General features: G+C 38.4%; 1 protein-coding gene across 9 annotated transcripts in view; it reads left to right on the top strand.

Moving 5' to 3' along the window:
* FHIP1A (FHF complex subunit HOOK interacting protein 1A) overlaps positions 1–14,769 on the top strand; it is a 277,030-nt gene that overhangs the window by 163,999 nt on the left and 98,262 nt on the right. For 3 of the 9 annotated variants that reach the window (XM_011710586.2, XM_011710587.2, XM_011710588.3), the window contains 3 exons: positions 2,189–2,241; positions 2,332–2,414; positions 13,498–14,124. In XM_011710586.2, coding sequence (XP_011708888.1) covers positions 2,205–2,241; positions 2,332–2,414; positions 13,498–14,124 — 747 coding nt within the window. In that variant the 5' untranslated portion in view covers positions 2,189–2,204. Of the gene's footprint in view, positions 1–2,188; positions 2,415–3,657; positions 3,737–3,772; positions 9,789–12,200; positions 12,299–13,497; positions 14,125–14,769 lie in introns of those variants that run through there. The other 6 variants (XM_011710592.2, XM_011710593.2, XM_011710590.2 and 3 more) reach the window with 6 other exon arrangements.

The following is a 14,769-nucleotide window of genomic DNA, read 5'->3' as shown; positions in this document are numbered from 1 at the left end:
TGATGAATTGAGACTCTGTCTCTAATAAAACAACAACAACAACAACAACCACCACCACCACCAACCACCACCATCAACAACAGCAAACTAACTAGTAAGCTCATAGCATTGGCTATTTGTCCCGTCTCTACTGCATTCTCGCCATTTCTGAGAAGATTGCATGTAAATTCCTTCTGAAAACTAACTTGAAGGATCTTAGCATATGTTTCTGTTTTTGACTTAGAAGCAATTGGCATGATGTATGTTCCTTTCATACCTCTGAAGAAGAATCTTTGAATTCTGGAGCTGGAATGACTTGAGTCTTGTAGTTTTTCGATCTCTGGGATAAATCAAAACTTTGATTTTCTTCATTATTATCACTATGTAACCTAAATAAAAGGCCTTGACATTTTCACAGAAATGTAATGTGTAGAATAATGAGGAAGTTGATTCAGAATCTTGTTTTATCTCTTATCATTTAAAACAAGGCTGTAAATGTAAATGTTTATAAGGGCTAGTGAGGTAACCTGAATGAGGTGAAGGTTCTGGCAGTAAGATCACAGGGAGTGGCAGGCACTGTGGGGACGGGAGAATGCATTCCCTGCATATATGGGGTAGCCACTCCTGATTTTTGAAACACTAGATCGACCCAATAGTAGCAAAGAGCCATGGTTGGCGGTGGACAATGTCCATTGAAAACAAGTTTGTATTATTTGGAATTTTAGTTTGGGGAATTCAATTTTAATAAAATAAAGCTATAGAAGAAACACACAGGCAGTTTTCCTTGAGTATATGATTTGTGTACTTCTTTTAACAGGCCGTCCTTTCTGTATACCTTAACTCTCCTCCATTCTTTTTCAAAAATGTTTCTTTCCTCAGAACTATGCTTGCAAGTGTTCTGTTCTTATGTCCTAAAAATTCTTTCTAAGACCTTGTCATGATGAATAGTTGCCCTCCTATTAACAGAAGTGCTCGTTTTAAATACTTCTTAACTATTTTCCAGTGTTTAATTCTATTCCCCACAAGGAACTTAACCCCTAAGTCTCCTCTGAAGCCTACTTTCTCCCATCTTACTGTTTACAGGGAGGAACAGCTGATTGGTGTTCTCCTTGTAATACCTTTCATATTACTCTGTTGAAAATGGCTACCCCCTGTTTTCTTTTGGCATTACGAGTCTACAAACTTTTATTACAGTTTTTGTTTTCCAGGGTTCTGGTAATTGTAATTACTTTTTTCTGAACTCTTCCCAATCTGTACACTAAAAAAATAGTATTTTCAATTATACCTAGTCCTTTTATGGACTGATCAAACTGGTGAGACAATACCACTGTCTTACTGCTTTCGTCAGTGCCACACAAATGGATCATATTCACCATACACTCTATGACCTCAATTTCTTTTTTCCCCTACTTACTCTCTTGTAGTCAGGATTTCTTTGTATTTTTTTCCATGTTTCACTTTTCATTTGTAAGTGTGCTGCCTTGCACTCACACCTAATAAACACTATCTTGTTTTTGATGGATCATTTCTATCTCTGATTTGTCAAGGTTACTTGGAATTCTATTATTTTTCAGAAAAGCTAGAAACTTTAACCTAGTTTATAGCCACAAAATGATTGAGAATCCTTTCAATTCTGGCAGCCATTGATTTAAAAAAATATTCAATCAAATTAGACCCAGGAATCTGGGTGCTGTTTTATAATACCTCCCCCAAGTTGCATCAAGCCATTTATTTCTCTTGCTATTAACTCATGGTTTTCCTGTTACTGGGTGTTTTTAAGCTCTGCAAACATTGGTATCATAATAGGTTGGTGCAAAAATAATCGCGATTTTTGCCCTTGAAAGTAATGGCAAAAACTGTAATTACTTTTGTACCAACCTAATAGTTTCTTGCTTGATTCTAGAAACTAGACTTGAACTTGAGTGATTTAGAATAGTAATTTTGGGGGGTTGTGGCTGGTTGTAGTGGAGAGAAGAAACCCAATAATTGTTTCATTTATTCATGTAGCTTAGGTAGCATTATTATTTTGTATTTTTAGTAGCAAAGTAGGAGAAAATAGGAGAGCCTTTAGATTGAGTGTATCTGTTTTGTAGATTTTTTTCTGTGTTGGACTTTAAGAATGTCTAAGCTTTGATTTAAATTTAATAGTCAGTGTCCTATTTAATTTATGAACATAATAAAATTCATTTTTTTGTTATTGTCATTACAGGTTTTGGAAGGTGACAATGAAATGTGAAGAAGTTCCATTTCTCAAACCTGAAAGTTAGTGACTGCTACCAAATTTTAATGAAAATTAAATATGACTTAGAAGTATTGATTTATGAAGTCTTATGATGTCATCGGTTTCGACAGGAAGCAAACTCCAGCAGGCTGTGAGCCTACAGGGAGTTGACCCAGAAACATGCATGATTGTATTTAAAAACCACTGGGCACAGGTAATGTATGAATTCCACTTTTTTTGCTGGTCTCAGTAACCCCAGGGGCCTCCATCACACTGAATCAGGTGATAGGTACCTCTGTGATAGGTAACTAGATTTCTAGAAACATAGGGAGGGAAACTCTTTCAGGTAGGAAGAAAAGTAACTTTTTCATCTTGCTTTCCTAGAATAGGTATCTGGTCAAAAACCGAGGTTTTCACAAAAGCAATTAGGGTACATGCATGTTCCTTGGATATTTTTAGAAGAACAGCAGTTGTTCCTTAAAGTGACTTTTATATCGCTTTGCAATATACTTGACCATAATTACATCCTCTCTCTTTCTCTCTTCCCTGCTGATTTCCATCCAGTTCTTAAGCTCTAATAATACTAAAATACACATTTATTAAACATTTACCAAGTACTCTGTTGAGTACTTCAAATGCATTATGTCATTTAATCTTCTCTACAAACCTGTAAGGTAGCTAATGTTAGCTTCCTCATTTTACAGAAGAGGGAACAGAAAATTACCGAGGTTAAATAACTTGCTTGAGGTTATGCAGCTAGTAAGTTACTAAGCTCGTTACTTAGGCTTTGGTCTCTTGACTCCAAAGCTCATGTGTTTGATCTCTGTGCTCTACTGTTTTGCGGCTGGTGGTCCCTGTGTAACTTAATGAAAAATCCCTGAGTATACCTGAATATATGTCTTCATTACAAAGTGATTACAAACTTTTTTTTTTATTATTTACTTTGACTTCTCTGATCTGCTGTGTGGATAATTAAGGGTTGAATGTTCAGAAAATTTACTATCCTGCCCCTTAGGGAGTTTATAAGTAGTAAAATAAATAAAATTGGCATTCTTTACTACTTGCCCAACATTGCACTCCCCAGGTGAGCTGGTAAGTGGCTATTTATGTGACAGTTTATAAATGACTACCCAGTTCCTTCCTGTGGCTGGAAACAGCACACGGGTCAAAGCACTGAGCCTGTAAATCGCAACAATTATAGGGGACACAGTTTAGATCAAAAACGAGCAAAATCAATTCTGTTTCTGAGCCGTTTATACTTTGTAGCTTCTTGTTGCTATCCAGTATAAACCTTCTCCGATTTTTTGTGCATTCTCTGACTTTTTGCCGTTAGAATTTTAATGAATTTGCTATGGACATTAGGGCACATATGCTTTAGTTAAGGGAAGAAAGTAATTTAGGAGTTTTCGAGATAATTAGAGTAATAACATTTGGCTTTGCACTTTTATATTTTAAAGCAGTATCTTCAAAGCGAGGTGGTGAATCCTAAGGAATGAGCCCAGTAGTCCATTGGGTGTAGGAAGAATATTTTAGAAGGTCTGTTTCTATCTTTACCTTTTACAAATTTCTGTTTTGTGTTTAAAATGTACATTATATATTTGTATATTAGTACCTGTATGATTACTAATTTATTTAGTTACTTGTGCTCATTTAAAAAATCTATTAGTGCACAATCATATGTTTTTAATTGAGAACATTTTCAGCTCCAGTCATTTCATTAGGCTGAAGAAGTCTATCCTACTACGTAGTCTTCACTCCCAGCCCCATTTTGTTTATTTGTTTGAGTATAATACCTTGGGTTATAATCATTTCTCCTGGGGTAACTGTGATATGATCCAGTTAGTATTCTGTGCCACTTTCCAAAGACATGATACATCATCAGCTTCTTGATCATATGTAGGTGGGTCATCTGCCCTGTCAGATTCTGTCCCCGGCAGGCTTTCTCCAAATGTGAGGAATGTGTCAGTACAATGTGTCACATTATTGAAAGACTATTGGTCCCAGAATCATATTATTCATTTCCATAACAATACAAATGACTTCATTATTTTCGGACATTTTGGGTTCTCTGAAGCACAGTACAGATACATAGTACTCTCAGTGCAGACAAGTCTTGAGTTCAAGGTAAGGATAACTTTGTCAAAGGGGATGCTGTTTAGTTGTTAAATATTTTCTTTTATAAAGTTGGGACACTCATGGTCTTATTGTTGACTCAGCCATTTCTTTACCTTTGGGCAGGTGTTTTTAACCTTTTTTAGGCTTAACGTTTCCTTTTAAATAAATTCGGAAAATGCTCTCAGTTGCTGCCTATAGAGGCCCTTGAGGGCCTTTCTGTTATCTTTGTGAATGAAAATACTGGTTGAAGAAATTTACGTGAGTGTCAAAGTGTTATTGTTCAATGGAGATTTACTGAGCCCACACTCCAGGCATGTCACTGTAGGCATCACAGGTGGGACTTGAGAATGTATAAGCCTTGGTCTGGGCTTTAAAAAATGTATAAGCTGATTCAGATGACAATGCAAGATACATTATTATAAAATAGATAATCATTATTACATGAATTAAGTCAAGAGAAGGGGCTATTATGGCTGGAAATGACCTAGGAATGGAGAAAGTGAGATTTTGCTAGGTTGGCTATGGAAAAGGAAGGTTTTGATGACAGATAGGAAAAGAATATTTCAGAGAATGGATACTGGGAACAAATGCTCAATTTTAGCTTTTTTGGATGGTAAATATAAAGGAGGGGAAGGCAAAAAAATCATAGCCAGGCAGAGATATGGGACGAAGAGTAAGATAAGGAATGAGATCTTCAGTTGGTGGGAATGAATGATACTTACATATTGTTTTAGAGTTTCATGCATTAGCTCTTGGCTGTGAGTTGTTGGGCTGGGGTGGGTGAAGAGCATTTGCAGAGGATTGGGAAAAGAGCTCAGGTCTGATATAAGCTCCTAGGCCTACTGTGACTACAGCCCCTGGGTTCCCCTGAGGCGACGCAAGAAAAATCTGTAAGGCTGGTAGGGAATGAGACATAGACAAAGCTGGAAAGCATTTTATTTGCCCAGATGCCCCATTACCTGCCCAGTGTAATGCTTTTTTAAATGTCAAATTAGGAAAAAGTGTTGGCCGGGTGCTGTGGCTCACATCTGTGTTCCCAGCACTTTGGGAGGCTGAGGCGGGCAGATCACGAGGTCAGGAGTTTGAGACCAACCTGGCCAACATGGTGAAACCCCATCTCTACTAAAAATAAAAAACTTAGCCGGGCGTGGTGGTGCGTGCCTGTAATCCTAGCTACTCGGGAGTCTAAGGCAGGAGAATCGCTTGAACCCAGGAGGTGGAGGTTGCAGTGAGCTGAAATTGCGCCACTGAACTCCAGCCTGGGCGACAGAGCAAGACGTCTTAAAAAAATAAAAATAAATAAAAAAAAAAGAAAGGAAAAAATGAAGGCAACAAAAGCCTGTGGTATCCCGAGTTCTATTCGTTAGGAGATTTAAGTACAAATTCAACATAATTAACTTGTATTTGACAGGTTCTGTTCTGCTATTTGTTAATAGCTTCTATTCCAGAGCTTGAGTTAAAGAGCAAACACTGATGGAGGAGATCTGCTTGCCCACTTACACCTTAGAGCCTGTCAGAGGCAGCTAGTTATACAACCAGCCGTCATCCAATCAGTCTGTGATTCAGGGGAGTTGCCAGCGGAGAGACCTTAAATGGCCCAGTGGTGCACTTGAGGTTCCAAACTGTTTCTGGGTCCAGTGATCTCATGGCATCCCAGAATCATTCTAGAGTATACTTTCAGGAATGGTTGCATTCCTAATAGTGACACTGAAGAGTCTGGGCTATAGAAAGTAGCCCCTGACTTCCTCTCACCTTCTGAGATGCCATCTTGTCCCATAAGTTGCCAGAGTGATGAATCTCAAATCCAGATCTGTCTGGTTCATTCCTCTAGTTGAACCTTTCAGTGGCATCTGGCCACCTACAGGCCAGGATGGCACACATAATTTGTTATGTCCTGGCTTCTGTTACTCTCTGCCTCTCATTTAATCACCAAAAATGCAAAGTTGCTTGGGGTTCCTAGCCACCCCGTCTCCTGGCAGTATCCATCATGCTATTTCATCCCTCTGTGCCTTAGGCACTCATTCTTCTTTCTGCCTGAAATATTCCTCCCACTGGCTAAATGCCTGTCCTTCTACAGGCCTCATTTGAGGCATCATTTGCTCTAGGAAACCTTCCCTGCCCTCTTTCATGCTCCCACCCCATGTTCAAGCATTAACCTGAGTATTTTATCACTCTTACACCAATCACCTTATAATTTAATTATTTATATTTTTAGAGAGAGAGTCTAGCTATGTTGCACTGGAGTGCAGTGGCTATTCACAGGTGCAATCATGGCATGCTACAGCCTTGAACTCCTGGCTCAAGAGATCCTGCTTCCTCATTCTCCCAAATAGCTGGGACTGCAGATATGTGCCACTGCATGTAGCCCAACCACTTTTTATTAAAATTGCATATACACTATCTTCTTCACAAACTCATTACAAGCTCCTCAAGATCAGAGGCCATTTGTAACTGATATTCCCATTGCCCAGAACAGACTGTGACATATAGTAGATGTTCAATAAACGATTGAACTGAAAGGCAGTCAGAATAAAATACAAGTTTAAAAGACCTAGGCAACTTAGGAAACAGCTTTCAATGTACGCTAATTTTAAAACATTGTATAATTTGCCACCAGCAAGATCTTTGGACTTGCGTTAAATGATCTGGAAGAGTGTGTGTATGTGTTTTATAGTAGTCTGTAAGAACAGTTTATAATCTAGTAGACTGTTGTTTTTATCTCTTGCCTTTGTGTCTTTGTTTTTATCTGAATGGAAGAGAAGACAGAAACAGTAAGAAGCATTATTAGCCCACCAGGCAATAAACTATTCAACTAGACTGCCATGTGAATTAAATTCCCTACACTAGTTATTTTTGATGGCACAGTTGTACTTTCTGAAGCTTCATGGACCTTGTTCTATTCCTTTTCTCTCTGCTCCTTTCAAGCATTGAATTTCAAAAGGTCTCTGCTCTTAGAGCCAGAGCAGAGGAGGTGGGTTAAAAAAAATCAGTTGGAAATGCACATTTCTGTCTTTGCCTCTAGTTAATTAATAGCCCAGAATGACTTCTGTCTACCTTCAGCCTCTAAAAATAAGCTGTTTAAAAAATGTTTAGGCTAAGAAAATGTCAGAGCTCAAATAGAGTAATAGTGATGGATGAGGAAAATCAGTGGGTTTAGTAACATTTTTCATCTTGGAGAGGGGTAGGGATGGGAAAACACAGAACCATCTAGATTGGTTAATTAAGTCAAATGTCTTCCCACAATAGTCAAAAATAGATAATATACTTGAGGTATGGTATCTTGTGTAGAGCTCCAAGTAGCCCAAATCTAAAGTCTAGAGCATCCATGCATGGATTTGACACGTGTACTGTATTTGAGTCTCATTCCCTTGCTCTGCTTATCTCCATTCTTTCGCTCTGTGCCTTGTAGTAGACTAAATGACAGAGAAAAATTAAGTAAAGCCTTTGAGAGATGAACAGTTGGGAAGTATTAGAGAACTCTGATTAATTTTCTAAATATCTTAGTAAATTGATGTTTGTTAACATTTCAAAAAGTTCTGTCTCCCTTCCAAGGCTTACAGGTAGCTCTAGCCTTGATGGTAGAAGGTAAAGTGAACCAAAGGTATACTTCTTAAGTTAGAGGACTGAGGCATTAACTTGCACTTCTGTCAGACTCTAAAGTGGTTGAACATGGCTGGGTGCGGTGGCTCATGCCTGTAGTCCCAGCACTTTGGGAAGCCGAGGTGGGCAGGAGTCTGAGACCAGCCTGGCCAACACGGTGAAACACTATCTCTACTAAAATACAAAAGTTAGCCAGGTGTGGTGGCACATGCCTGTAATCCCAGCTACTTGGGAGGCTGAGGCAGGAGACTTGCTTGAACCCAGGAGGCGGAGGTTGCAGTGAGCTGAGATTGCACCATTGCACTCCAACCTGGGTGACTGAGAGAGACTCCATCTCAAAAAATAAAAATAAAAATAAAATAAAAATAAAATGATTGAGCATGTTGAAATGTCAGCAACTCTCCTACTGTGTGCTTGGTGGTAAGTTTGATTTTTGCTGTGGTTGAAATTAGTGTTCTTTGAAATATCATTATTTAGATCATTACTCATAAGGCTTTTCCATAACTGTTTTATCCAAGATTTAGGCAAGCTTCTGGAGCTCAGGACTGGAGCTGACATTAAAAACCTGGTGTTAAGTGAATACGTATTATAAAGCTGTTATCTTAATGTAAAAAGAAGTGACTTGGTAGAGGTCTCCCTGTGGAAATAGATGCATAAGGAACACTTAATACTGAAAGACACAGCTGTTAAGTCATGAACAAGGGCTGCATGGAAACTTTTGTGTCGTTATTTGATACGTTATTTGATTAAGTGGAATTTGGCTTTAGACAGCTAAATCTTGCCCTTCAGTGTGTTGGAAAATATTGCATAGTAACTTGGTTTTTTCCACAATGCCACCTTATTTTAGCATTCCAAAGGATTTGGAAGTGTGGGTTTTACACATAAGACTTTCTTAAAATAACTGGGCTTTAACTTTGGTAGCATAAATAATCACTTACTGATACATGCATGTATGTAAGACAGAGAACAATATTAACTGGAATCAAAGCTAGTCTCCTGAGAGAGAAACACTTGTGTTTATCCTGAAGGGTAATCATTTGTAGCTGAGGTACAATTATGTGATTTATGTAGAGCTTTCATTTTGAAAGCATTTGCACTTGCTGTTTAGAATTTGTGCCCGTTTGAAATTCAGGCCGATTATCACTGGCTCACAGGGGCCATCATAAGGGATAAGGATAGGAGTATCTGATACTACTTAATGAAAGAAACATGCTATTTATTAATCTTATTTAGCCCCAGTAATTCTCACATTTATAAGTCAAATGGCTTTGAAATTAGGTTAAATTTAGCTCTATGAATTTGATATTTTTACCAGCATTGTTCATACTGTTGATTTTTATGTGTTTCTTTCTTTTTGGAATTGTGATACTTTACATTTAGGATCTGTATGTGATGAAGGCTAATGGTGCACCCACACACATACACATACACACGGGCACACACGTCTGTGTTTCTTAAAGTTTGTAGATTAACAAACATCTAGCTATGATCTGCAAAACGTTTAAGTTGCTATTTCTGATCTCAGCTGGTTTACTTAATTAATGAGTGTGGGCTTTATAAGGTGTTGATTAGTTTTTTAAAATGGTATTTTCAGCCTAACAAAGTAAATTTGTTTTATAATTTGGGAATATTTGCAAAGTATATTTTGCTTGCTTTCATTCTTTTACCTACTGAGATCCCTCCGGCCCCATTAATTGTGTTTTTTCTTCCTCTGAGCTGAATCCTTGAGACTGAGTCTAGAGAGCTGAGAAGAAGCCAGGTGTGGGAAATGAGGCAAGGTCGGGAGTATAAGACAGCTGGTAATCAGGAGTAGACCAGGCCTGGGGGAGCCACTGTGAGCAGCGTGAAATCGTGGCATCCATAGCACCGGAAGGTAAAAGTTGGTGTGTGGGTGGAACTGGCAGCAAGCAGAAATCAGGGACACAGAAATATTGGAGTTTGATGGGAGTGATACGAAAAGAGGGCACAAAAGGAAAAAATAAGGAAAAGTCCAGGTCTTATCAGAGATCAGTTTATAGAAACTGAAAGAACTATGACACCATTGGAGTGAGAAAGTTGGGACTTGGGATAGAAGTTCTTTGGCATTTCAGTACAAATTGTGCTCTAGTCAAGAAGCTTCTTAGGCATTCCCTGCCAATATAGGAACCGGTCCCAAGATTGGGCCACCAGAGCCCGCTAGTAAAAGCAGGTCATGGGTGTGTCTGCCTGGAAAGGAAAAGGAGGTACCTTGGGAAGGTCCTAAGGAGAGAGGTTAAGGACATGTGGCAACACAAGCATAATCAGCACTTTGCTGAGCATTGTGTGTTTCATGACTCACATATGTTGGTTACAACACACCCATCTTCCAGGCAGTAAAACCAGTGGGTTAGGTCTGGGTCTTCAATGTATCTGCTCCATCTGAAGACAGTATAAGGGAACTACTTTAAGAGAGTAAAGATGCTTCAGTTTAAAAGCTGCTAAACAGTTTGCATTCTGTATAAAAATCTTAGTTCTCTTTTTAAGGTTTTTCATAGCAAAAAAAGGAGGTCTGTAAAGGAATGAATTGGAATAAATAATATAAATGAAGGTTAATTAATGAGAAAAATACAATTTATGGTTATGTAAATAAAGACTTTTGCTGTGTCTTACATATTTGCATGCACATATATAGTTTATATAAAATATACATATGCATATGTATAAATTTATATTGCTTAGAAATTGCTGAGACTTAAGAGATCTCTAATTGTTAATTGTTTTTAACTCAATGGTTTGGTCTTTTTTGGACATTAGTACATGATTACTTTGTCTACCTTTGTTTTTATTTGTATTATGAAATTAGATAAACTTACAGGAAAGAATAAATAACCTTAAAATCTCATTTATATCTTTTTAGACTCACTTTTAATCATGTATCTACTTGGCAATGTATTTGCTTTTTAGCTTACATTTTAATGATAGAAAATGAATTTACTTAGTGTTTTTTTTTTTGATGGCTCATACAATTTTTTTATATTGTATGGTGATATAATATATTTTGATTGTAATTCTCTTATTCTTGACCATTTGAGTCAATAGTATTTTTTTCATTATAGGAAAGTTGAACATGTTTTAAAAGATTATTTTTGGGTTGTTTCCTTGGGGCATTTTCCCCAAAGTCAGATTAACAAGTCAAAAGGCAGGAACAATTTTATAGCTTCTATTACATATTGCCAGATTGTTTTCCAGAAAGATTGAGCTAATTTGCTACTCCACTATCAATGTATAAAGCACAGCCCCAGTTTTAGATAGTTTAGACAGTCTGGGCACACATGAAAAGTGTAATTACATTTTTATCCTGAGGTCTAGCTGTAAAGATAGTTCTCATAAGTAAACTCAATATATGGACTTTGAAATTATAGAACTGATAAGGCATGTCTTTTGTTCTTCAGAATGTGGAGGCTTGAAGTTAGGGACTTTTGGGGCTGGACAATGTGTGGTGTGGAGGTAGAGGGTCCCTTTGGACCAGTGTGGTACTGTGATTGCATTCTATTGAGTTGTTGGTAGGGCCCAGAACAAAGGGATGGGGGAGAGCCAGGTCCCGGTGTTTCTGCTGCTAGGACGGTGACCAGGTGCAAGGAATCCTGAAGGGCTTGGTGGAGGTTGTAGGATAGTGGGTGTACTTTGGAGTCAGGCATGCAGCAAAGGAGAAGAGGATGTCTAGTGGCTGTCCTGTGGCCACTAGTCAGTGGGCCAGGTACTCCCTGGGTAGGGGCTAGCCAAAGGCCTTCCTTTTTTTTTTATTAAAAATGTCAACTCAAGGGTGTTGGAGTGATTTTTTGCCTTTGTGACACAGCATTATCAACTTTATAATGGAAGTCAATGGAGATTATAGATTCTGTGGAAATTCTTTTATTCTGTAAGGGTGGACTTGCCTGGTCTATAAAGATTTTTTTTCCATTTCTGACAAGGGAGAGACAGACATTTCCCTGAGAAATAAATTTCCTTCGTTGCTCATGCATGCTGACATAGCATTATGCCTTTGCCAGCTTCCCCAATGACTTGCAAAAATTCCATAACCTAAGTACTCATACAGAACATGTAACAGCACATCATAGAACTGGACCCGGAGGGTACTGCAAAAGACACATAGATTCCATGCAATTCAGAAAGGCAAAAAGGGACAAAGATAAAGTCATTGATAAATGTTTGGATGTTTAAAAATTATCGTATGTGTATATTTTCAAAGGAGTAAATGGAATGAGTATTATACCAGAAATTCTAAGTCATAAAGTTAAATGGAAGTTGAGATAAAAAATTGTTTTAGTTTCCAGGATGCAAAGTGGAAGTATCTGTTGGCACAGAAAGTGAGAAACCTTCAAATGCTAGCAGTGGGAAAGGAGAGAAGCTGACCGGGGCTGTGAGGTGACCTGTTTAGGGATTTTTATTTAAATTGTAATTGAGTTTTTTGTGGTAAAGTATATATAACAAAATAGGCCACCTTAACCCATTTTGATTTTTGTTTTGTTTGAGGCTGGAGTGCAATGGCGTGATCAAGGCTTACTGCAGCCTCAACCTCCTGGGGCTCAAAAGATCCTTCTACCTCAGAGTCTCAAGGCATGCACCACCACACCCAGCTAATTTTTACAGTTATTTTGTAGAGACAGGGTCTCACTATTTTGCCCAGCCTGGTCTTGAAGTCCTAGGCTCCAGTGATCCTCCTATCTTGACCTCCCAAAGTGCTTAATTATCAGCTCTATTTCCAAAACTTTTTAATCACTCCAAACTTTAGGGGTTTGGTTTGTAATTGGTTGTCTCAGAATTTTTAAGCTTAAAGAAACACAACATTCAAGCCCTTCATTTTTCAGTTTCAGTATATGCCACATGTTAGGGTTGATTCTACTAGTTGTATGTCGCTCGTTTATCAGTTTCCTTTAATCTTTTCTGTTGCTGCATGTTTGGTTGAAGAGGGCATCCATCCAAGTAGGGAAGGGAGGATATTGTTCTGCCAAGGGCATATGAGTAGCTGTGTTCCTCTGCTGAGATCTCCAGAGCAATTCTGTTTGTAGGAGAACATGGGTAGCATGGTTTCCTTGTGCTTATTTAATGTATTTTAAAATTAAAAAGCAATGTTATACATTTACAATCTAGAAAAAAATTTAAGAATTTGTCATGACTTTGAACATAAAAATGAGTCTTTTTGCATATTTTTCACATACATCTTTGACATAATTGATTATTATGCATCTAACATCTATAAATAGCTTGCTTTTTTCATCTAACATATCACTTACAATTTCTCATTTTCCTCAATTATGTTCATAATAAATAATCCAAAGAATGCATGTAGCTTAATTGATGTAACCATAGTATTTTCTTTGATATTTAGATTGTTGAAATTTATAACTGTGGAAGTAAACATCTTCAGACATCTTCTTTCTATAGTTTAACTCCTTCATTTTAGTGTTTGAGAGGAAGACACACACACACACAATGCTCACACATATCTTGTTGTGGGCAGTGGCTCCTGCACTTTTGGTGAAGATTTGGTAAAATCAGTGGTGATGTGTTTTTGTAATTATGATAAACATCAGATAGATGACAAATGTTTGACTTGGTTACAGGTTGTGAAAATCTTGGAGAAGCACGACCCCTTGAAGAACACCCAGGCAAAATATGGGTCTATCCCTCCAGATGAGGCCAGTGCTGTGCAGAATTATGTAGAACACATGCTCTTCTTGTTGATTGAAGAGCAAGCCAAGGATGCTGCAATGGGGCCGATTCTGGAATTTGTGGTCTCTGAGAACATCATGGAGAAACTTTTCCTTTGGAGCTTGAGAAGGGAATTTACTGATGAGACTAAAATTGAGCAGCTAAAGATGTATGAGATGTTGGTCACCCAGTCGCACCAGCCTCTGCTGCACCACAAACCCATTCTGAAGCCTCTGATGATGTTGTTGAGCTCTTGTTCAGGAACAACCACCCCCACTGTGGAGGAGAAGCTGGTTGTCCTACTCAATCAGCTCTGTTCCATTCTTGCCAAAGATCCATCCATTTTAGAACTCTTCTTCCACACTAGTGAAGACCAAGGCGCTGCCAACTTCCTCATCTTCTCCCTTCTGATTCCCTTCATTCACCGAGAGGGGGCAGTGGGCCAGCAAGCTCGGGATGCATTGTTATTCATCATGTCTCTCTCTGCTGAGAACAGCATGGTGGCCCATCACATCGTGGAGAACACCTACTTTTGTCCAGTAAGTCTCTCTCCTTGGCACGTTTTCCACTCACTCCCTTTTTTCTCTTTTGTTGCTAATGATGAATACTATCTTACTCCCTTTTTTCTCCCAGTAAGTTGTAGTTGGCACCTCCTATGGAAAGATGTTTAGAGGAAATCTTTTGGAGGGAGCAGAGGAGTCTAAGTTGAGATGCTATTTGTCTGAGCAGCATCAGCTCATCATAAGCCAACAGAGGAAGCTAGATGTGTTACCGTTTTTGGTTAATTTTTTACTGCATTAAGAATGATTTTAATTGTTCTAGGAGCATAGGAGCATATCCTGAGAAATTGGTAAAACCTGTGCTTTCTCATTCCTTAGCTTTTCAGGTTGATTTTGCTCCAAGGAATCATGGCATGTGATAAGACCTCCACTGCTGGTTTCACAAATTAATTTGTTTCTCAGCAAGAAAATGACCTCTAGTTTTAGTGTATTTTGTTGTCATAGGAACATGGGGTGGTGGAGTGGGAGTTCAACAGTCAGTTAGTGTGTAGGGGTCACGCTGACAACACCAAATGCTGGCAAGATGTGGAGGAGTAGAAACTCTCATTCATTGCTGATGGGAATGCACAATGGTACAGCTACTTTGGAAGACAGTTTGGCAGTTTCTTACAAAACTAAACATAC

Source organism: Macaca nemestrina, chromosome 3 (assembly GCF_043159975.1).
Source record: "Macaca nemestrina isolate mMacNem1 chromosome 3, mMacNem.hap1, whole genome shotgun sequence".
Taxonomy (NCBI): Eukaryota; Metazoa; Chordata; class Mammalia; order Primates; family Cercopithecidae; genus Macaca; species Macaca nemestrina.
This window is presented reverse-complemented; position numbering and strand designations above follow the sequence as displayed.